The sequence below is a fragment of the Athalia rosae genome, chromosome 7, assembly GCF_917208135.1.
Source record: "Athalia rosae chromosome 7, iyAthRosa1.1, whole genome shotgun sequence".
NCBI lineage: Eukaryota > Metazoa > Arthropoda > Insecta > Hymenoptera > Athaliidae > Athalia > Athalia rosae.
The window spans coordinates 12,747,846-12,772,926 of record NC_064032.1 but is presented as its reverse complement, the minus strand read 5'-3'; the positions used below and the strand labels follow the sequence as shown (position 1 = coordinate 12,772,926).

Below are 25,081 nucleotides of genomic sequence, written 5' to 3'. Positions count from 1 at the left end.
GACTCTCCGTATCGCGTACGGTTGATCCAATCCGTTTATCAGATGCAGATAAAAAAAAATGAAAAAATTCATTCCGTCGTCATTGTCGAAAGTCATGTACACCGTTCGTTTTTAACTTTGCCGAAATTCGATTTTTGTTCGCTGCTTTCGTGGGATTTTTTCTTTTCAATGTGTACAATTTTTATGGGTATGTACACCTATGTACTAATTCATGTGCCTCTGGAATGATAACCAGACTGAAGCAGTGTGACGCAGAATGGAAAGACGTTGCCTTTGATATGCTGGCAGACTTCCTCAATTAAATTCTTAAGTCGCATTCTTTATCATAGTTTAAACTACAACGAACTTAAAAAAGTTTTCCACAACTTTACATGCGCGCGTATATAGGTAGGTACAACAAATTATGTATAGATTGCGTGAAAACGTTCCCTTGTAAAAATCTTCTGTTTTCGTTGAATGAAAATTTTTGAATTCTATTCCCTCCAAGCGCTCGATTTTCGGCTAATCCTGTAGAAAAAGGAAAAAGTCACTCTTCAATCCGAGCAGATTTTTCAAATTCGAATGAGCCCCCGATTGAGAAATCAAAGGATGTGATTTCGATTCGTTGAATCTTTGAGTTTTGTGACCGGTTCAATTCGGGTACGATTTTCGGCAAAAATTATGTCGGATTAGACGCTAAATACGTTTTAACCTCCGCACTCATTGCTCCAGAGGAAGATTTCATACATTATGCGGTTACGCGAGGCCTAGTGCCATTCTAGTATGAGTCATAAGCGATGTTCTTCTGAATTGGCCACATCCTGTCCGTCATCTCACGTCATATTATAGTTTCAGTGTCACTTTAAAGGGAAGTCAAAATAGACAGTCGTTCGGAGATAAAGACGTTTTTCTGTTCCACTAAAAAAATCATCGTACCCAAACACTTCCCTTATCCCTGCATCGACGATTGATCGGCGAGGGGAGATGGTCAATCGATCATCGATCATTAATTGTGAGAAATAAACCATGCCCCTTGATTGGCCATCGGATGATCCAGAGTTCGATCTATTCTTCGTATTTCTTCGTTTATTTTTCAGTCTCCTCGAGTTTATTTTAAAGAATATATAAATCCATAAATAAGTGGAGGAGAAAAAAAACGGGGAGAGAAAATCGCCCGGCGTCACTTGGGTTGCCGTCTCGTAGGCGCAAGCGGAGGTGACTTGGCAGCCGTATGGGAGAATTCGATGCCGGGGTAAGAAAAAAACGAAAAATGCCGAGTATCGGTATAGTTGGGATCGGAGAGCGATGGTATCGAAGATGGCCGAATTTCGAATAGATCTTCGAACCGTAAATAAATTGAATTGTTTAACTGAAAATGTTTAACTTTTATCGGTATTTATCGTCAGAAATTTTTCATACTCAACAGATTATAAATGTACGTAATTCTTATCACTGAAATTACAGAGATCATGCACAGCAGCTGTGTAAACTTTTGTTAAGTGTTTTATAATACGGGAATCATATAGATAAGAAAAAACCTGCGTAGTTTCCAGTTACAACTTGTTTTTTGCGGAATTTTTTTCTCAATTAGGTTAGATAATAGTTTTTTATGTTCATTACCGTCTCGTTGATTGATCTCTGTACACACGTGGTGATAGATATGGTCATTACCTGTTTAAAAATTTACACAGAGTCGGGTGTATACGCAGGTATAGAATTTCGGTAAATTATCTTGAAATTATATCTTTTAAATATAATTAAACATCGGGCGTCAACTGGGATATAATTGTCAAAAATTGCTCGAACGATAATTGATAATTACCTAACGTAGGTGTCAAGTTCTTCTTTTTTTTGCAGAAAATCTTATAATCACTTCAAAATCTTCGCCTATTTTCTGTGAAAAATATGGTGAATTAAATCAAATTATATTGATATTAAATTAAATACAACAACCTACTAGATGACCCTTCAAAAAATTGCTGACTCTCGTCTCGTCTTCAACGCCGTATTAGTCGCATTTGCATTTCGGTTTCACTCATTCATCAATTACTCTTTATTTTTAATTTTTATTTTGAGTTTTTTATTTTTTATTTTTTTATAATAACACGTTTCAAGCATTAATAATGGTGTTAACACTGTGCCGTTGCATTGGATCACTACCAGCTGCTCATGCTTAAAAACATCTCTATTAGGTATGTGAGTATATTGTACATACGTATAGTCATATATATAATATATGTATAAAGTATACATGTATTATATGTATATAGTATGTAGATATATCATTATACAAAACCATCATTTTGAACCGATTGTTTTGCAATAATCAATTTTCGATTTTCAATCAATGATACAATATCCTAAATCCTACGAATTATATTCGCATATACATTTCTCTTCAGCATTCTTTTCCGACGATGATTTCTGCATCTTTTTTTTTTCAATCTTTTTTTCATTCTAATTTTCAAATTTATTCAACATCTATTGTTATAATTAATCAATTAATTATCATTATCATAATAATGATAATCATTTTCTATTATTATAATATTTAAATATCTCTCTACAAACAGCATTATTATTCAGAGACGAGTGGTTCCTAAACTACTTTTAATCATAATGCGTTAGGGAAAACTCAATTACATTAATTGCAATGATAATAATGATAATCAGAAGAAGAAGAAGAAGAAGAAGAAAAAGAAGAAGAAGAATAATTATAATATTAATAACAACGGTGCGATACTGCAGTTGTTATATTCATTATTTCGATATAAAATTTCAAAAAAATAATAATCGTTCAAATGACGTCATGGTCATTAGAGATTATTCCACTTCGGATTAGAATTGGGATTTTCAACATTGCTTTTTATCCTTTTCTTTTTTCTCATCACCCCATTACGTCAATGTACATATACATGAACCTATATAATATTTGATCTCGTTTTTAAAATTGTGCAGATATATTTTTATTGTTTTATTCCAAAAATTAACACAGAAAAATTCAATCACATACCTACATATACATAATTATATATTATCGGATTGCGAAAAATGAATTCTACCTCGTTATTATTATTATTATTATTATTGTTTATATCATTATCGTAATTCATGAGCATAATATGGTTAAGTATAATGTATCAGATGAATCGTATTATCGTTTATAAGGATGTTTATTGATCGGATTCAAAGCAACAAAAACGAAAAAAAGGAGAAAAAGAGAAGAAAACTTTTTGTATTCAATTTTAATAATTCAATCAAATGAATAATAATAATGACAACAACAATCATTATAATCATATATATATATATGAATTTATATATATATGTATATATAAATTCGCACTCATCTCTATATAATTATATTATATATGTAATGATAGAATATAATCAATTCAATAAACAATTTATTTTTCAATTTTCTTTTATTCTAGTCAACCTCTTTATTCCTTTCGTTTTTTTTTCTCCTTCTCTTCTCTTATTTTGTTTTTTTTCAGTTTATTTTATCAGGCTGAAATTCATATCGGACAAGCACACTTGCAGCTGCTGCACAGGGCCATGTGACATGGAGTTTCATTGATACTTCTTCATATATACACATAGTACTTATGTATTATAATACATATTGCAGATATATTATAATACATATATATATATATTTAATATTTTTTTCTCGTTTTCATTAATTTTATATACTTATTTGACTTTTTTTTTTCTTTTTATTTTCCTTTATTACCGAGCTTTCGAAACAACGCATCTATATAAACCTAATTAATTATCCTACCGACTAGTTAATCGAATATACAACATAATATATATTCATAATATTGTAAATATTAATATTAAATATACATACATGTATGCTATTTTGCATTGTCATACACATATGTTTATTTCAATTTTTGTTTGGTTTTTTGGTTTTTTTTTTTTTGGTTTTTTAATTATTTATTTTTATTTCATTTCTTTACTTTATTCTTTTTTCTCCAAATGCTGTAATAATATTATGCAGATGCATTTTACATTATATTATATTATATTATATTATATTATATTTTTATATATAATATCTATGTAGGTGACTTTCGCTAATTTTTTTTTTTCCTTTTTTTATATTATTTTTTCTCTCTTCATCAATATCATTAATGAATGTTATCATCGTTATTATTATTATTGTTATCATTATTATTATTATTTTGTTACTAATTTTAGTTTGTTCTTCCATATCTTTTTTTCTTCTCTTCTCTGCATCCTTTGTTTCAGCTAAATTTTGCTCAATATTCGTTTCTATTTTTCATTTTCGCACCGATGTTTGGCTCTCGTTGAATCGTATATAATAATTATTATCCCTTTAAACATACATACAATATTTACTCATCATCGATCAACAGGCTGTTATATATACGTTAAATAATATATATATTCATGTATGTATATATATTTTATTTATTTTGATTTCATAATTGTTGTTTCTCTCTTCGTCAACACTCGAATTTTATTGTTAAGACAATGAATCGTTTAATCGCACGATTAATTTCATGTAGAACCAATTATTTAGGCTTGTTATTACTTCTTTTTTTCTTTGCATCTTTATTTCAATATTAATATTAATAATAATAATAATAATGATTGGAGTGTGTCACAGAGCATCTTTGAAAAGAAATGAATTCGAAAAAATAAATTAACGAACAAATGGTGTATGTAACGTAATAAATGTTTCGATTTCATGTAATTATCATTCATTTTCTAACTATATATCTATATATATATATTCATATATAGATGTTAATCAATTAATTATATTCGTCCGTCGTTTGTCTGCTGCATTCGCACATTATTCATTTTAATTATTCATTTAATTCTGTAATTATATAATATGTATTATAATATATATATAGATATATTATATACAGCCACTCGCTGTCATCGCATTCGTTCGATTATTATTATTATTATTGTTAATATTACTGTAATTATTAAATAATTTTATACTTTCGCACTGCGAAAATCTTATTACAGACGGCCTCATCAAAACTTTATTGATTTTCATCAATTTTCCTTTGTTGTTGGTTTTCGTTCATTCTTTGTCTTTTCTCTGGTTTTGTTCGCATTATTCTTCATCCTTTCCTTTTCTTTTCACAGGTTTCATGCCCAGACAGTATAATAACGACGAGTACATAATTAATATAATAGTTCACTTTAAGTATCTAATTTAATATCTGGGTGGCCACGTTATTTGCTAATTGTAAGTAAAGAGCCGCGAGATTTTTTATTCCCCCTTACGTTTGCCGATGTATTTTTTTTTTTTTTTTCCATCGTTTGTCGCTAGTGTTATTGTTAATTGTCATTATTAGTATTATCGTAGTTTTATCATATCATAGCGAATAAAAATAATATGTGTGTAATCGGATCTTATTTTTGTTATTTTAATTTTTTCTTCGCTTCCTTCTTCATTTTTTCTTTCGAACGCCTCGTATCATGAAATTATTAAAACGAAACCCTCGTGAAATGAATTCAATTACGTATATGATTTAAATAGAATAGATAAATAAATTAATTGATCAATAAATAAATAAATCGTAATAATTATCATTACACTCCTGCAGCTGTATGCAAACTTCTTATACAACATGTATACTTCTTATTAATATATATACCGATACATTTCATGTAGATAATATATTAATGTATGATTTTTAGTGTGTCTTTAACAAAAAAAAATAACAACAACAATTATAATAATGATAATAATAGTTAATGAATAAATGAAATGTACAATATACATATAGTGTAGCCGTATTTTATATAAGCCGAAATTCAAACAATACTGGACCTATATAATATTCATATGAGTGTTCATATATGTATATTACTACGTTATACGTTATTATTATTAATATTAATGTTATTATTATTAATTATCATTATAACTATTATTGTTATTATTTTTGTTATTTTAACTTGACACTGATCATAGCTAATTCATTGAGATATTGAAACGAAGCGAACGTATAATTAATTAATTGAAATCAAATAATTAATTACGTAGTGAATGTCTATGAAACCGATTGCCTAATAGAAAATTATTGCCCGTGTAGTTGGTGATTTGTATTTTGTTTGTTATTTTTTTTTTCTTTCTTCTTCGGATTGTATAAAATGATGAAATTAGGATGTGCGAATATAATTTATATATGTATTATGTATGTATATATGTGACTATGCATGTATCATGTATTATCATGTATGTTTTTATGATGAATTTATGTCGATAATAATATTTAATAATAAGATTTAAATAAAATGATTTCTTTTTTTGTTGGTAATTTTTTTTCTTGTTTTTTTTTTTTTTTGGCAGGGACTTTGCCGTAATAATATATATGTATATATAATTATGCAATATGATTGAGGGCTTGAAAAATTTTGCCGGCAGTTGGTAGTGGTCGAAGCAAAATTTTGTCTTTAAATTTGACAGCTTAATCCACCATGAGCTCGAAATGAACCGATCCACGTCGCTCGAATCTGTCGTGGTGAATGTTGCGGGCCCACGCTTTGCACTCGATGTTGATCAGGACTCCGTCTAATAATCGTCACGGAGATACGATAATTTTTTTCTCTTATTCGTCGTAATATTATTATATTACATATACACATATGTATAGATTATTTTACTCACACTTTGGTTTTTCAAAATGCACCGCGACCAGGGGACTCAAATATCCCGGGGTGTTGGTGAACGGGAAATAATATCCCGGGAAACCTCGCTGCGGGATGTACTGGATAGGACCGATATTTTCCACGTCCGCTGGATTCTCACCCTCGCAGGACACCCAGACGGTGTTGACCGACTTCGGTTTCCTCGACTTCTCGTTAGCGATGTGCGCCTTCAGATCGTCGGGCATGTTACTCGGCAAATCGGTCGTGTCGTTGTACGTCGCCGGCATCCAGCCGAAGATCTGCGTGAAAAAATTTCGTTCGAATGACCCGCCTTATAATTATCATATTTATGTTATATTATATTTCACGTTAAACGCGAACCTTGTTCAGCTTGAGGAAAATGCAGGGCGCCGATTTCTGGTAATTGTAGGTATTGTTTCGGTTGCACAGATGCCATGACTCCACGTCGACGTTGCAGACCTTGCCCTGCGGTGGCGGGGAATCGTAGTCGCAGGGCACCCTGGTGTCGATTACACCCGGCTTCGGCACGATCTTCTTGTAACCTGGATCACAAGGGCAGGGGTTTTTCGTACTGCGGACAACGTCGAGGGTTACCGAGCCCCCTTCCGTACTTACTTTCGAGGAACTTGTCCAGCTCCTTGGTCCAGTGACGGTAGTTTCCCTCGTCGCTGGCCTTGTACCAGATCAAAGTGCTCTCGACGTTGCTCTCTGGAGGCATCGGTCTGAAACCGAGACCGGGGTTGGTGCCGATCAGCGATCCTTCCAGCTGCCATTTAGGGGCGTTCGGATCTAGCGTTTGGTAAAAAACGGCCAACATCGCCCCGAAGAATCCGCATAGTACGGCGTAGAATATAACGTAGAACAGCAATATCTTGGCTGGAAAATAATATTGCTTCAATTATCCTACTCCTCTCTCCCGAGCGATGGACTTGTGTGTACATAGTTTTCGCTCGCTTGTTGTTTATATTCCTCGTCAATACAGTAGCACGCCAATTGACCTTTGCGCCTGACGGTCATACGAACCTATGGGTGAAACATTTTACACGCTCGAACCGCAATCCAGCTCTCCTCGCTTTGCGGACAGCGAAAAATTTTATTTCCAAAACTTCACTATCCAATTGAATATTCGAACGTCTTCGGGGAGCTTCTTCCTTTATAGCTACTAATTTTATAATCTCACGGTACATTACGATATTCGGCTATGCGATTGCGTAAAAAAAAAATTACCATACACCGTCAGTATGACGTCGTTATTATCGGTAGCTTAACAATTGCAAAGAGTATAGAACTATAACAATTAAGATACCAAAGCTAATTGGCCTGAATTGGCAATAACTTCTGTCATGGACTCCTCGGTGAAAATCTGCAACGTGTACCTTCGACGGAGGCATCGTTCTAAAAATAAAACAAAAGTAATAAATAAAATTGAATCGGAGGGATTGGAAAGAGTCAATGACGTCGATTGTCAATCACCAGCATGAGTGTAACGATGATTCCATTTACAAAAAATTTTTCAATGATCAGAAATAAAGTAAGAGAAATCTAGATTCTTGTTCCTTATCGTGACTGTCGTGAACGTCGCGGTGTATTCGCTGTTATAAAAAAAGGACTGAATCGCGAATCGATTTCTGAGGGTAGAAAGCTTCCGCACGATAAAATTTCGAACCTCCGGACGTTTCGTGTGCTGAAATATTTCACGTCGCTTCGCGAGACGTTTATAGACAATGGTCGTAATAAAATAAAATGAAACGTATGACATTAGAATTCGCCGTTTAATTTACCTCCGATAAAATTCCTACCTAATACAGCCGTGACGTCGCCCGAATATTTCCAAATGTATAGGAAGAGACCCTTTTCGAAATTGTGCTATATCTTCCCCTTCGTACATCGATGAATCAAAAGCGACGTTAAAAATTCATTTTTTCTTGCACTGGTCGGCTAAAAATTTCAACGTTCGTAAATAGTGGACAAAAATATCGCACGAAATTCTCCCGTGCATGAAATATCTATTTTCAAACTTCCCTAGTTAGGAACGATCGGCCGTCACCGGCTCATTAAAACGACGCTCTATATAATTATAAAATAAAATTAAGTAAGAAAAATAAAAATCGAACAGATCATTCGTTACGACTGATCGTATCTAGATTGGTATATAAAACTAACGATTATGTACATGTATACATGTGCTATGCATCTGTAATTCGGAATTATGTGTATGTTACTATATCCCTTGAACCAATGCTATATATTATAGTGTATAGTCTATCGATCCCGCAAAGTTCTCCTTTTGGTTACCGGCGCTCCATACATACATATACCATACTGTATGCTACTGCAGAAATGTCCGCATTGGAAGATCATTGAACAAATTCAAATTACAGATAGTTTGAGCTATCTGTAATGAAAAAAGAGAACGAAAGTTCATAATTTTTATCTCCCAACATTTACAAATTCCCCGCAATACAAAGATCATACTTTGACTGTCCGATTTACTTTTTTTTCTTCTTCTTCTTCTTCTTTTTTGTTATATCATTTTCATGTACGATCAACGTGGTCCTCGTGTGCCGGTTATATCACGTTACGTTTGGAGAAGAAAAAAGTACCAAGAATAAAGTACAGGAGAACTAATAAAATCAGGTGAAATAAAATACTAGTCGGTGAGGAAGAAACAGAGTACGGTGAAGCTTCGCATATGACGATCATGTCAGGGAGGCTTCCGTTAAAAGTATATAGACCATGTACTGTAAATGTATATATACCTATACACACCTTGACCGAAAATCAATTCTACCTTGTATACATATAGTGGACTACGCCTAAAATTTCCGACTCGTTTTGCCACGATTCGCGGAACGTTTCACGCAGAATCGGATCTGAAAAATTCTCTCGTGCGACATTCGTTGAATGTGAAAATCGTTCGGAACGAATATAATAAAACCTTCGCGACAGTTCAGAAACTAATTCGATAAGACGGCGGTATATCGGTTTGAATTGTTCGAAAAAATTCACCACATTTTTATTCGGATCGTTATGAACCCCGTCGTCGAATTCGGACGCGTCGATAAGAAAAAAAAAAAAAAAAAAGAAGAAGAAAAATATCCAGATCATCCGCAGATGCGGTTCTGCAATAAGGTGTGAGGGAAAGCATTGATTTTTTCGAGCGTCTCAAAGTCTGTGAAGCGCCTTTAAGTCTTGCCCGGAGGGAAAATCAGTCGACAAAATGGCTGCAACGATACCACCGGGTTTTGGTTTAAATTTTCAAAGTTGCGTGAAAATCAATGTCCGCGCGCTCTGATTGTCGTATTTCAATGAAGGAATCCGATCAAAAATGATCGCATTTGATTGGAAATATTCGCACACGCAAACCCCCCTGTAAGGGCAGGTCAACCAATCGGAGTATTGATTCGACCGGAAGTACATGCGACATATAACACAGTCGAGTAATGTATATGGGGATGTGAGGAAAAGTTATTTTTTTTATTCACATTAGGTTTCACGTAATATCGAACCGGATCTAAACGCTTCGGCGCCTATAAGTAAAGAGGAAAAAGAACAGAAGGATGTCGTTACGTAAGACTAAAATTTCTGCGCAACCCTTGCCGCATAGGGTGCAAAGAAAAAGAAGTGGAAATATCGAACCGAAGGGGATGAAATTTACATCGATCGGAGTCGATTGAAATTAGATAAAAATCTTAGAAATATTGATACCGGTGAAGGGAATTTATAAACTTAGGATCAGGTGGAGAAAAGAAAAATTAGGCGAGAAGAAGTCGTAGAAAATTCATTAGACGGAATTACGTGCAGGGGTAGTTAGAATCGGGGGAGGAGGAAATTTAATCTATGGTAAAACGAATTCATATGGTAGGATAAAAATTCTTACCCCAACTTGCACCAGTCCGTCCCATAAATTGTCCGGTTTCTGAATTCCACAGAAAAATTCTGAAGCCCTCCCATTTGCCGAGTTTCGGCGGCGGCGAGTAATACTGTTCAAGTTTTTTATCCTCCATTTTTACCGACAATAATTATTATGCTTTAGTTCGTGGTTTTTTTTTTTTTTTTGTTGTTTTATTTTTTATTAAATAACTTATTTATCGTTAGCCTCGTGTTAGAAACGGTAGTATTTTTGTTTCTTCCTCTTTTTCCCCCGATTCTCTTGTGAACAATCGAGCGAGCTTCCGTTCAAGCGTCTCCGCGCAGTGGATGCAGAAAACGCAAAGAGGGTTGCTCCGTCGAATGGGGTATCTCGAAGCTCTTCTCCTCTCCAGTGGTGGTTGATTTCACAGCTGCTGTGCACTGCTACTATTCCCGTAGTTGACGCTGCTGCTGCTTGTGGCGAACGGAGGTTGGCGAGTTAAAACCCGAAGAGATATTGAGCGGTTGCCCGACGTCCCTACGATGCGTCGTTGTTGGCCTGGTTAGCCCGGTTTTCCACCCCTTAATGTTGTACGCTCGTATTCCTTCCTTCGCGCAAACTCAGTTTGAAATCCCATGCAGCTTCTTCTTCTTCTCCTTCCCTCCTTCTCTGACAACTTAGATTATATTTGAACATCTCTCCCTCTCTTTTTGAACATGCGTTCTTACTCTCCATAGTTCGATCCGGAACGTGTAACATACATACCCATGTACGATAAATATACTTCTAAGCCATATGCGGCAATTAAATCAACCATAAATAGACATAAACGAAATTATATTACACCTTCTTCTCATACATTATAGAAATATCGGTAAGCCATTTGTCGCGGTTTGAAAAAAAAAAATAATAAAAACACACACACACAAATTCATTAACTTGTGTGCTAATTTTTCAAACTATTCTACCAATGGACGCTAATTTTAAATTGTCGTACCCTGATGGTCGATATGCCGAATTCTTAGGGTCGTTTTTTCTCTCGAATACAAATTTAACGACAATTAATGTATCGTTGTCAAGTATGAATAAAAATGAAAATACCGATATCTAAATCAAGTCGGTCAGAGGACAAAATAATTGTGACGATCGGTATTATAAAAGAACCGGTGGCAAGGTCATTATAATTGTCATTCGTTCATATATTACGGTAGATGCAATTCTACTGTAACCCTTGTTATTATTATCATGACTATTATTATCGTAGCAATAGCTGTATTTCACATCTGTGTATAAATCTATTCACGATGTAACGAAAACTCTAGCTGCTACAACAAAATAGTTCCGTGAGCATCTAGTCTTATGTAATCCGATGATATTTGATCCGTTTGGCTTCTTTTATATAGCACGTATACAACGTACCCTAAAACTTCAAATGAATCGACAAAATCGATCAAATTATCACCAAAAAATATCCACATCGCACAGTAGCTGTTACAGTGATACAACAGTTTTATATACAGTTCTATATACATACGAATATAATCCGAGCTGAATTCTTAGCGAGTTATAATCGTTAAATATTTAATTACCTTATTAATTTTCTGTGCATTAACTTTCAGCAGCGATTCCTTTTTTTTTTTATTTTATAATTACATTATAAATTAAATTGTCCAAGAGAAAGCAATATGGCGGATGCGACTTGGGTAAATGGCGTCCTCAACGCACCGCATCCCTGCACGATTTTCATGATTTCCATAACTAGAAATATCCAAAAATAGCGATTCAAATAAACGTTTTCATCCCCTGCTCGACTGAATCGTAATTTAAAACACCAACCTTCAATTTCTCCCCAAATAAATTATCCCAGATTCCTTATACACATATAGGCATGCGGTATACAATAACAGATCTACAAAGAATATATATATAAAAGACATTGAACGATTGGGTGGTAACGTTTTTTTATTTATTTTATTTATTTTTTTCTTTTCTTTTCTTTTTTTTTTATTATTAAATATTTTATTACAGGAGGTTAAAATATTCATAATGCATTCAGATAACAGAATTTACAAATATATCTCAATATTTTCATATACACATACATATGAAATATATAGTATATGTATATAGTGTGTATATACACATCACATGTTTGTATGCAAACGTTCTTTTTCTTTGTAATTTTATATGACGTAAAAGTAGCACAAATCCCTCGTATGTCTTTCGTCTCATTGTGATTACTGATTATGTAGCTGCTGCTCATATTAATTATGTTTAAGGTCACGTTATCAATCTTATTACAATTATGTCAATATAATTGTTATATAATTATTATTTTTCAATGTAACGTACATACTGTACTCATCACCTATCGGTGCGGAAACGCATACAAACATACCCTGGATTACTTCTAATAATATAATTGTTATTTGCTTTATTAATATTTTTTCTTTTTTCTTTTTTTTTTAAACTCTACTCTGTAGTTCTTTCATATAGAGATCGATTCCCATTCATTCATTGATTCACTCTTTCTTTTTTCATTCTTAAATTGATTTAGTACTACTAGTTTTGCATATGCTCGTTTCTCTTCTTATATCTTCGTTACTATTTTATCCTTTCGGTTTTGGCGAACTCTTTCGCATTCATTTATTCGTGCTGCACAACCCTTATGTAATCACTTCTCACTTTCCATATATATTTCCATTATGTATCATAGTTTCCATCTGCATATATCTATTTAATAATTTTTTTTCTGCTCTCCTTACGGTTAATTTATTGATTTTTTTTTTTCTTTTTTAATTTTTACCGTTACTGTTGCTGAAAATGTTTGAAAATTTTTTTTCACTCATATTCGGTAATATATTATTTATAGTTATACAATGTATATATAGTGTATATGTATATGGACATTTATATTATTTCATATGATAAATCAAATCTATATCAAATTCCAAAATTCATTCATTCATCATATCGATATTAAATAATTTACATATAAGTATACCTACATCCTTCATTTCCCATTCTCATTAATTCATCTTTTCTTTTAATATTTTTTAACCCATCTTTTCTTTATTCTTTCGTTATTTCTCTGGCAAATGATTCTTTCACCTTCATTGCGACAATATTATTATTATTATTATTATTATTGTTGTTGTTGTTATTATTATTGTTATTATCATTATTAATATCGTCGATCATATTCGCGTGTTTTGTGTATCTTCACTTTCAATTCTTTTTTTTCATCGAGTTTTTTTCTCTTTTTATTTCCGCTGCGATTCACAAAATTATTGTTACTAACATATTGTCTTCGTCAGACGGTATTTAGTTCATAATATCTGTTATTACTGTTATTGTTATTTGAATTTAATTACTATATTATTATTAATATTATTAGTATTATTGTAGTATAGCAGTTATACTTATATGTAATACATAAAACGATATGTAGTTATCGTTATGCTACATCTCGTAAGAAATTTGATATTCATTTATATGTATATATTTTTATTATTTTCTTTTTGTTTCATGTATATGTTCATATAAGGTATATAGGTAGATTTTATAGTTATTCATATTATAGATACTTCTTGCACGTTGCAGCATTATTAATTTTTTTTATAACTTATAAATTGTTATTTATACATCGATAATAATAATAATGATAATAATAATATTAACGATAGTAATATTAATATTAATAAAAATCTAACACTACATTATCCATAGATCTTTGCAGGAAATTTATTTATACAATGTGTGTGTATTATGTGTAGGTATCATGTATGTATATAAGTAACACTGCCGAACGATTGTTCGATACCTATATTATACATATTCTGACTGTAATGTATAATAAAGTATATTCATAACAATACGTGTACCTATATATGGTTAGCGTTGATCGAAAAGTATACTAAATTGATGAGTAATTTTTGTTTATCCTTTTCGTTTTCGATTTTTCAACTTATTTTAGTTATATATTCGTTCAGTTGTTCTTTTTCCTTTCAATATTTGGATGTCAAGAATCACAGCTGAGATACGTGGATAGCTTCGTTTTGTAATTTATTTGTAACAATGATGTATAATATAACTATAATTTTACATAATAATAATAGTTTGTATTTAAAAAAATTTTATTTATAATTTCCCTCACTTTTTCTTCTCCCACCTTTGTTTTTTCTTTCTTCTTTTCTCAAAATTTATATTGAATATTATTATTATTATTATCATCATCCTTCTTGCAACATGGACTCATTTTCTGATTATTTTAATTTGGTTGTAACTATATTTCTGCCAGCGATATGGTCGAAAATTTTCATTTTAACAGGCATAATACTGATTTAATTTGATTATAAATTCAATTTCAGTTTTTTCCCTTAGTTTTATTTTATTATTATTAGTACTATTATTATTATTATCATTAATATTATAGATAATTCAAATCGAAGAAATCATGTCTATTATTTATAATCGCTTGTGCATCGTATATGTATACATGTTACAAAACTTTGATCATCCTTGCCACCAGAAGAGAAAAAAAAAAAAGAAAATTGATATCGAATTTTAATTATTTTTCTGTTTTTCTTAAATTGAAAATTCTGACAAAAAAAAAGGGAAAAGAAGAAAAAATAGATCCGAGAACGCACAATGATCGAGCTGGAATAAAATTGATGACATACAAAAAACATAGAGAAAAAATCATCGATACTTTTTTTTTCAAAGGATATAGTATGTATAATAAAGTGTATAATTAGGTATGCACAGAGATATTAAAAACGGACAAACAGTATGAGATTATAAATTATATATGCGTACACATGTTATACATAAAATTTTAATAATATATACTATATATATCTAATATATCTTATACAGTTTACGTCGTTGTTGCAGGCAATTCATTTATATCGATCATCAATCAACAACCACAATAATTCGTATCGTGTAAATGGCAATGAATGACAGAAGAAATAAAGAAGAAATTACTGATAAAATTAATGATTAATATCAATAGAAAGTGAAATTAAAAATTTAAAGAGAGAGAAAACTTATTTAAAAAAATTCAATAGCTCACAAATGACAAAAATATATCTTTATATTACCTAGATGTATATAATCAAAATATTTGAACTCCATTTGAAGACCGATGGCATCAATGAATTGCAGACTTGAAAAATGAATATTCATGGTCGGAGTTAATTTTTCTTTTCTTATATTTTTTGCGTATTACTTCCAAAATTTAATTAATTATTATCATCACCGAACCGCTACCGTGACACCCACTAGGAAACCTATACGGGATAATTTTTTCGTTTCTTTCCTTCTTTTTATAAATTCTCGGTATTTCTAATTCATTTTCCGAAATATGCTTTAGCTACTGTTTAATAGAGAGGTCATTCCGTTAACCGAACAAGAACTGAGAAATACAAAAGAATATCAATTTCATATTACAAAAATGTATATCTCAACGAATGGAAAGAAAAAATTATGATCGTAATAATAATAATAATTTTGATATTAGTAATAATGATGATGATGACACTAGTTACAATGATAATGATAATGATCTTAATAATTGTGACGTCAAAACTGGATGCATTTTTATACTACGAGGCAGTCGAAAGTTATTATTTTTTGCGAGGTGGGAAATTTGGTAACCGTGTGCAATATAAAGCAAGTGATGAAAGCTCATTGAAGACTTTTCCAATTCTTTTATTATTGAACATTTCATTACTTTATCGATGTCATCTAAATTATTAACACTTCGAAAATAATCATTACTTATTATTATAATTCATTTTAATTTCCTTTTAATCACATTCGTATTACAATAACATATGTATAACGAGCTGCCAGCTAATTTTGAGTCAGAAATTACTATTTTCTTTTTTTGTTATTTTTATTGTTGTTTTTTTTTTTTACTTTTCTTTTATACGACAATCATTCCATACAAAAGCGTATATGGGGTACGTTAGCATTTATTATTTATCCACATACATAAGTATGTATAATTTATTTATTCACTCACGTCGAGGAACATTCGGAAAAACTAATTAATTAACCCGACGTACTCATTCTTTGGACAGAGATAGAAAAATTACACAGCGAGATGTAGAGCAAAATAATAGAGTGGAAAAAAAAATTCATTTAATATACAATATGTGTATATATATATTATGTATATATCATATTATCCTAGGATATTCTTTGTACACACAGAATAAATGTCTGCAAATGATTTGAGGCGATGATAACCAATTAATGCTTCGATAGAAATATGAAAATATTAAAGGCCTAAGATGGGTGGTCGATACAATAATAATATAGTATACGGGGGAAAGTATAATATATAAACTGATATGTAGAAGGCGAACATGACATTACAACCGAGCTTTCATCACCTTAAGTTAGAAGAAGTACAATTGATTCATCTTTTACACACTTTGAAGAACTGAATTATGAGGCAGCCGACTCGCTGCACTCAGAACTCCATGCAAACAACAAATAAATGAGCAATTTTATTTGGATACTCTTCTCCGATGCATACACATATTTTGGTGGACTTAAAAGACGACCGTAAGTTGCAAATGAAATTATCTCTTTCTGTTGTTTTCAATTTCTACCCTCACAACGCTTTATTGGCTATTGGTATCGGTAGTATGAGCATACACCGAAGCCCATTTAGCCTTTGGTGTGTTCAAATTTCAATATTTTACCTCTAATAAATCTAGTGGGGCTCTGACTAGCTGCCACAAACAAAAAATTAACGTCTAGTAATTTAGCGTCCGTAGACTTGTATAATAATAGTATAGGCATTGTAAATGCATGTGGCATCCGTTGTCACCTACCCGCTCATATTCGATAAGACAATGCTTATAATAGTTTAGATTGTATACTTAGTTACGCTTTCTTTCTTGTCTTCCTTCTTATTTACAAATACATAGGTACCTACTTTTAAACTTTACAATAACTATTATATTTTTTTTTGTTTTTTTTTGTTTTTAATTTATTTAATTATACTTTTCTTCAATTTTTTTAATTCATTATTGTAATGTACAACGAAATTAGCCAGAGTTTTTATCAATAATCGACATGGACATCTAATTACGTAATTTAAATTGTTATAATTACATGTATAATAAACGACTGAAACGATGGATCGACTAACTTCTATGTCGTCTCGAGCTGTTCATCGTACATTAATTTCTTGTTTTGCTTCTTTTTTTTTATACATATAGTAAAGTCCTAATGTATAACACTGCCTACAATTAAAAAAGATGGGCGATCGATAAAACTTGTATAAAATTGCTTAAGTTGCACGTGTGATTGCCTAACTATTATAAATAGGATGAGAATTATATTATATATATATATATAATATATAACATACATATACCCAACTAATTATTATGTATATATGTATATATATATGTATATGGATAAGTTAATTAAATGAGCAGTGAGCAGCGTCTAGTATATATAATTTTTTTGTTTGTTTTTAAGTTTTCTTTTTTAGTTTAGACACACAGGAGCGCAACGGAAGCTAGAGATGACGATCGAACACTTATGGTTTCACACGAAAATTTGTTTGGTTTTGTTCATAATGAATTTTATATCCACACGTAAAAATGATAGATGATAAAACTATAAAAGTATGTTGTTGTTAATTAGCGTCGTGTAATGATAGTCGTGAAAACTTCGGTTTGAATATTTAATTATTATTATTTTTGTTGTTATTATTGTTGTTTTTGTTGTTGCTGTAGTTTTTATTATTGTACCTATGCTCCAGAATTTCACTGGATATTATTGTTTGTAACGCTAGTCACTAGAAAGTTAATAAGTTAACCGATTGGGTATTACAAGTTTTGCGTTGAAAAGACGCGCAGCCAAAAATTATAATATACCTAACACGAATTATTGAAAATAACGCTGAGAATATTCTAGAAAATATAGATGAAAATACAAAGTACGCTGTCAAATCACTTTTGTAGGCGATAAACTTGGATTATCGAATACAACAAGGGCGGGAGAGGAAGATAAGTTAATAATAATGATTGCGCTATCATAAATAAGAATTCAGAAAAAGTTTGCGAGGTACAGCGAGCTGGCAAACAGGGGTACGTTGAAAAAAATTCCTATTTTCAATATAGAAGTCTAGAAAAACGACCGACAACTTGTGTTGAGAACGGTAGCGGTAGTTTGATTTTTTATCGATAGGCCAGGTGATTATTGTGGTTCTGGTAGTGGTAGCGGTAGTAGGGTTGTGGTAGGTATTTAAATGATGGTCCACGATAGGGGATCACTTGTCGGAACTCTGACACTCTCCAGGTTGTTTGAGTATCGTATAATCCAGTCGATACTGGGCTGAAATAGAATTGGTAGGTGCGGTCTGAGAGATTTTAACAGGAATAAGAAGAGTGCCGGACACGTTCGTAGAGGCCTGGGATTGACACTAGCTGCGATATTGAGGTATAATTCTCCTCAGAAAATTGCCACCGTTTCAAGAATTTCATTAACGAAAAGACGTTAACTTGGTGCTTGATTTCTACGCATACATTGGCGCTCGAAAATAGAGAGATAATATAATTTGCAACTCACAGTCACGCATTTCGTAATACCAAACTGGATGAATGTTGATTTATCACACAGTCGCTAATTGAGTGGCGAATTATCAAATTTTTTTCCCCCTCTTTTTTTCTTCAGAAATTTCTAACAACGAAACTTATTTGCAACTAAGATTTAAATATGTAACATTGGTTGTTGTCGATTATTGTTTGACGGGATTGAAAACGTTACATAACTAGTAGATACAAGATGAATTAAATGCACACCCTAGGGACCTGAGGGAAACTAGTTTTCCTGGGAAATAAATTTTTTCTGGGGCTGAGTGTAAATTTTGCATCAGATTAGCAGCTATAGCAGAGAATAAGTTTCAGATAAAGGTAGGTGCGTCAGAACGAGGCGTAGAATCCTCGTAGGAGATACGATTGAAATCGGTTTTAAACCTAGGCTAGATATACTCCTGGCCCAATGAATCGTAATCCTCGTGGGTGGGCAGGTAGCAGGTGACAGAAGTATCTATAATGATCTAGCGATTCTCCCACTCACTCCACAGTAGTTATCCAGCACTCTCCTGTCTTTTACTAATTAGTTACTTACAAATACATATCAGAAACGCGCGTAGATATCCCTGCGATTCCAGGCGGACTAAATTTCATCCGCCTAGAAAACACCAGATTCTACGGATTGCGCGATGGCTGTGACCTACCTCCCTTAGTGAGGTCTTCCATCGTTTGGTCCTTGCAATCCGCAGCGTGATGATTGCTGCTTCCGCAGTTGTAGCAAGATACTTTTGGCGGTGGTACTACTGTCGAGTAAGTAACCACCGGAGTAGGAGGCAGGTAAGGTGCTTGAGGCGGAGCTGGCGCTGAGGGTGGCGGTGGGGTTCCTGCTGAGCCAGGATGATGCCCAGGATGTGCGCCAGGGTACTGGTACATCATTTCGCCATTTGGTTGATACGTGGGATAAGTGGGCCTGCCATACGCCGCAGCATGAGAAAAGTTTGAGTAGATACCAGCGGCAGGTCTCAGGGATGGGAAATGTCCGTGCTGGAGGTAAGTTATTGGCGAATGTGACGGCTGGGGTGTGAAGGGAACGCAGTGAGGAATACTTTGCGGCCCACCGTTGACCATTTGGTTTTTGTGACGTACGTAGTGAGTCGGGTTTTTCCTACTGTTCCTTGGTTTCTCAGGTAAGGGTTGTTGCATAGAAGGTTGAGGAGCTTGGTGAGATGACGACACGGAAATCGTCGGATGAGGTGGTACTACTCCTCCAGAGTTGGTGTGATCTGTAGGTAACTGATTTGGAGCTGAAGATTCTACACCGCCAACCCAGGGCGCCGCTGGTGGTGTTTCGGGAGGAGATCGACTTCCGGTACTTTCGGAACTACTGCTCTGAGAACAGTGTCGACTGCTTTCCGGATCCAGTCTCAAAGTCTGAAGCTGCGTAAGGCAGTAAACTTGCTGGGCGTTACACCTATGAATGATGAATAGAGTGGTCATCTTGTCTCCTTGGGTGCTGCAGAGTCGCTGCTTAAAACTTACAAAATTACTGAGCTTTTTCACTTGCCTGGCATAACGATTCTGAACTCCACCCACTGGCATTGTTAGGCAAGCGTAACATGGCGTGTTTTGTGCGGTGTAAACCGGTGGTGGTTGAGGGTACATCTGCATCTGGGATGGGTCCATGGGCGGAATAGTCGGATACCGTCTCACGTTCGTACTTGCGTGATTATGATGATGATGCAAAACTTGGTGCTGCGGTTGCTGTAACGGGATGCATTTTGTGCCGGTGGGACTTGCTTCGCTCAACGCGTCACTTCCTCTGATAACCTGTGTAATTACACAACTATTTTTGCCATCCTCGAAACTCAGATGTTACATTTTCAGAACGTACGTTTCTTTGTACTTTTCAGGAAGTGAATGGTATAACATCAAGTCATAACAACAATCAGCCACAATCACTAGATTCTATAATCATAGATTACAACAATCCCAAAGGTTGACGATGCTTTCCTTCTATTGCAAATAAGTCTTTCAGGTATGATTTACAAGTACTAAAGACTATAACCAGCGAATTACCTCGTTCTCAACGTGTTCTAGAGCGGGATGTGTAATGACGTTGGTTGAACTCTCCAGTTTCTTGTCAGACGAAAGCAGATTCAAACCATTCGGAGTTTGGTTCTTCATGATACTTTGTAGTTGACCTACTGCATTTGATGGCAATCCCAATTCCCGCAATTCCTCATCACCCAATCTCCTAATCTGAGTTCATTGAATAATAAAAATACACCTCAGACCGAAAGACAGAAAGGAACTTTTGGAGTTCATACAAAGTACCCATAAATAGAGCATTATAAAATCTAATTGAGATATTTTACGTTCCCATTACTCATTCAGTTGCACCGTTATAAACTGCTCATCAAATTCTATGGGTTAATTCTTTTCACTAATATTTTCCTCCTACGACCTGATCATATTTCATAATATCGACAGCGTGTTGTAGATGATTGTGTTATCAAATTGAGGTAGAAACAGACATCCGATTAAAAAAATTTCATTTGACTTACCTCGTCAATGGATAGATTTTGAAGATTATTTTTGAAACTTGGTATTTCCTTGCCCACAGTTTCTCTCAAAGATTCTACAGTGGTAGCCGTTGATCTGAGCCGTGGAGGAGGTGGTGTCTGTTTAGAACTACCAGCTGGTGTTTGACCTGTCATTGAACCCTCGGCGTTACTGTGTCGAGAATTGCCTGGGGGAAGGGCTGCAGTAACAGCTATGGGTGGAGGAACAGACCATTGCGAAGGCGGCAGCGGAGATTGACTGGGAAGAGAGGACTGTCCTTTGCTACCGCCACTGCTAGTGGTGGTAGTGCTAGTAGCGGATGGCTGCAAGGATGGTAAAGAGGCTGCGCTCGAGTGTGAAATGCTCGTTTGAGTGCAGCTTGTACTTGTGGATGTTGTCAGGGTGTTTGAAGTAGACTGAGTGGCTTGAGAGGAGGTGCGTGGGATGGCATTGTTCCTACGACTACTCATTGGGGAATTGCTTCGACTAGGAGATCTGGATTGTGATGGAGATGACTGACGACTCACTAAAGGAGAAGAAGGATAAGCCAATACATCGCCTGTTTGATACAGAACTGGGTTGCTCATCATAACCTGACCTGACCACGGGGGCATGTGATTAACTGAGGGAAAACCGAGGTGCAGATATTGAGCCGCTCCACCAGAACCCATGGACATCTGATCGGGACCGGGAAGACACAATCCAGGTGGTGGCATCGTCAGACCAGGTGGTATTCCTGTGACGATGGTGTTGTTTCTGGCAGACATATCTCCTAAATGATGAAAAAATTTCTTTAGACCTTGAAAAGTAATCGAGCATTTATGAATATTTACCGTGAAATTGCTGCATTGTTGGAGGAGGTATCAAGCAGTTTGTTAGAGTTTCGGTATCCCCCACCCTGTCATTCGGGGTAGCACATGGAGTGCATCCCTACATTAATGAGAAAATATTAATCATCGTTGATCAATGTAATCATGGTTTAATCGTATAAGTGTGACTCATGTAAAATGAAAACATCCTAAATAAAGTTGCTTCCAAAATCTCTGAAAACTGATTTGTTATTGAGAGAAAAGATCAACTGAGTGAATCCTCTTTCACACATACTCAAGCACATGAATATATGTGCAGATTATGAATAAAGCCTTCTTCAATTATTAGGACAGTTAGGGTATCCCAAAGTGACTCGAGTATTAGTGACTTTCACAGTTAAAAGAACCCAGAGAACCAGATACTATTGTTTCATTAAAGATCTGCCCCTTATAGAAACACAGCAACCCCCCAAAGTGTTCCATTAGATAGAATATAAAGGTAAATTTGGTGAATATTACTTGTGCTGATTTGAATGAGGAGTTGGTGACCGGTTTAGGAGGATTAAGTCTGACTTCTTCTTCTTGCAGTTTTGCAAAAATATTGCCAAAAACAGATTTTTGCTCGTAGGTAAATGCTGGATGATTCAAGGCCATTGTATACAACAGCAGAAGCTCATCCAGGGTTTGATCGTCCTGTGTGAATGTGGTTCCATTCAGTAGATTAACAATCTCTTGAAAATCAACGCTGGAAAGGTTTTTGTACAAAATGACAGCGCAGGCGTAGTTACACGAGTGCAACAAAGCCATATAGAGGGAAAGTTTCCTCCGCGTCCTCTTGTCTGTTACACCAAGATTAGTGAGCTCTGCAAGATCCGACGCATTGTTGGCTCGGTGCTCAGTATCTCGAAGATCATTATAGTCCCGTTTGCCAAGATCCTCGACACATGTGCCGAGGTATCGTACTTCGAACGGAAGACACATATTCAGCAGTGTGCACATCACATCGATACGTTTATAACTACACAAACAGAAAAATGAAATAATCATCTCAACATTATTACATCGCCTATCGGCACAAGAATATCTGCAGATCACTGAACACAAAGAAAAGGGTTTGTCAGAAGCATAGAAAGGGCTATTACGTGTCCCGTGTCAAAAATTAGCAAATTGTTATCAGCCAGCAACTTATCATGCAACTCTAGATTTTTATAGACAAAGATGAATAATGGAATAATTTTTGAGAACTACTACTCAGAGTGAAGAAAGGAGAAAGACAAAGGAATTGGGAGTTGTAGGTTGGGATTAATGACAATAATCTTATAATTTTTGCAAAAAGAGAAGATGGATAGCAAGAAATAGAAAGACACGGAGTGTTTACTTCACAATTAATAAAATGCATAAGAGTATAACTGAATGGTTGATTTTATAAGAGAAAGACAGGGTGATGGGAGATGTATTTTTATGATTTATATTCACCTGGAGAGATTCCCAAACCATGATACCACGTTCTCTTTACACACCATTGCCAGACAACATTGATACCACTTGGGTTGAATAAACACCGCCGCTGATTGCTAAGGCAGGCGTCTTCTAAGTGATTATTAAATGTCCGTTAATTATGGCGTTACGTATTATAACGCGTACTATTCCCTTGTTCGTTTTAGTGACACAATTATTGTTCGTATTTATAACCGTAATTTTGCAGTTTTTAATAATAATGACAAACTACAACGGTCCGATACGATGGTACGACGACAGCAGCAGCAGACCAGAATCATGTAGATCTCACATACATACATACGTATAAGCCTCGCAGCATCCACAGTTTTAATTTTCTATGATTTACAGCCTCCCAAATTCTCGGTGATACCAAACTGATTATTCTATCACCCGGTACTTCTTTACCCCCTAATAAACTGGAACTCACTTTAACACAGCTTGTTATTTGTCAACTATTAACAATAATTACTTCTTTCAACAGCCTTTCAATACCCGAGTCTCTCGAAAATCAGTCCGTTCGAGGTCTGTTCACATGCTTGGGTAGTTGGGTGGGTTAAAAAAATCATCAACTGTTTTCCCACCAAGGGTCTACGGAATTCAATCTATTCTATGGCCGACAATCACTCCAACTCTGTATAAGAATATCAACAGAATTTTAGCCGCATCTTGATGTAATCTAAAATATTATTTTTTATCTCCTTGAAATACTAATCTTTAATCGTACAAATTATTATATTCTTCTTACACAAAATTCGACCGAATCAGCAGCCATTCTCGATTGGACAAAAATGCTGCTTCAGAAACTCGTCTAGCTTTGTACGACTTCCTATTATTTCGTTCCCGGCATCATGGTTCCCTCTGCCCCTAAATTTCCACCAATAAAATCGCTCTAGAACTTGCGCGAATCGCCTAGAAAGCACGAGACCACTTAGCTTCTTTATTGTCGATCACTTTTCAGAGTCACTCGGATGAAAAATAGTGGTGTACGTCACTCTGAAAAATGCACAAACAGATTTATGAATTTTGCACAACCTAGCTTAGTAGAAAATCTGAACATAGCACGTCGAATTTCCAGTAAAATCATTCGAATGAATGGGAGCACCTGATTTCCGGGGAGGGTATTACGTCATTATTGTTAT

At 34.2% G+C, this 25,081-nt stretch overlaps 2 protein-coding genes across 5 annotated transcripts; both read right to left on the bottom strand.

Annotated features, from left to right (window-relative positions):
• Window positions 1-5,109: 5,109 nt before the first annotated feature.
• Window positions 5,110-11,077, bottom strand: LOC105688179 (sodium/potassium-transporting ATPase subunit beta-2-like). Its single transcript, XM_012404286.3, has 5 exons — window positions 10,532-11,077; window positions 7,267-7,527; window positions 7,012-7,193; window positions 6,650-6,929; window positions 5,110-6,553 (listed from the first exon to the last, which is right to left on the bottom strand). Exons 1-5 carry the CDS (start codon window positions 10,656-10,658, stop codon window positions 6,450-6,452), a joined length of 954 nt encoding a protein of 317 aa, XP_012259709.1. The 5' UTR covers window positions 10,659-11,077; the 3' UTR covers window positions 5,110-6,449.
• A 5,126-nt stretch (window positions 11,078-16,203) lies between these two features.
• On the bottom strand, window positions 16,204-24,829 carry LOC105688139 (mucin-5AC). Of its 4 annotated transcripts, none has more exons than XM_048658345.1 (9): window positions 24,688-24,829; window positions 23,919-24,618; window positions 22,962-23,460; window positions 22,467-22,563; window positions 21,636-22,405; window positions 21,148-21,330; window positions 20,636-20,898; window positions 19,776-20,542; window positions 16,204-18,871 (listed from the first exon to the last, which is right to left on the bottom strand). In XM_048658345.1, the coding sequence occupies exons 2-9, from the start codon at window positions 23,963-23,965 to the stop codon at window positions 18,807-18,809; spliced, it is 2,691 nt and encodes an 896-aa protein (XP_048514302.1). In that variant the 5' UTR covers window positions 23,966-24,618; window positions 24,688-24,829; the 3' UTR covers window positions 16,204-18,806. The 4 variants fall into 4 exon arrangements, 3 of the variants coding, with proteins under 3 accessions (XP_048514302.1, XP_025602548.2, XP_012259641.2); XM_025746763.2 differs by having other exon boundaries at window positions 23,919-24,573; window positions 24,688-24,820; XR_003150280.2 differs by lacking the exon at window positions 24,688-24,829 and having other exon boundaries at window positions 19,667-20,542; window positions 23,919-24,522.
• Between the last annotated feature and the right edge of the window lie 252 nt (window positions 24,830-25,081).

Bases quoted from the DNA above. Each gene is read 5' to 3' on its own strand.
- LOC105688179 (XM_012404286.3), bottom strand. From the start codon at position 10,658: ATGGAGGATAAAAAACTTGAACAGTATTACTCGCCGCCGCCGAAACTC. The intron at 7,194-7,266 runs GTAAGTACGGAA...CTTGTGATCCAG, and splicing joins GCTGGACAAGTTCCTCGAAA to GTTACAAGAAGATCGTGCCG. The intron at 6,930-7,011 runs GTTCGCGTTTAA...TTTTTCACGCAG, and splicing joins TTTTCCTCAAGCTGAACAAG to ATCTTCGGCTGGATGCCGGC.
- LOC105688139 (XM_048658345.1), bottom strand. From the start codon at position 23,965: ATGGTGTGTAAAGAGAACGTGGTATCATGGTTTGGGAATCTCTCCAG. The intron at 23,461-23,918 runs GTGAATATAAAT...CTGTTTGTGTAG, and splicing joins TGGTTTGGGAATCTCTCCAG to TTATAAACGTATCGATGTGA. The intron at 22,564-22,961 runs GTAATATTCACC...TCATTAATGTAG, and splicing joins CCTCATTCAAATCAGCACAA to GGATGCACTCCATGTGCTAC.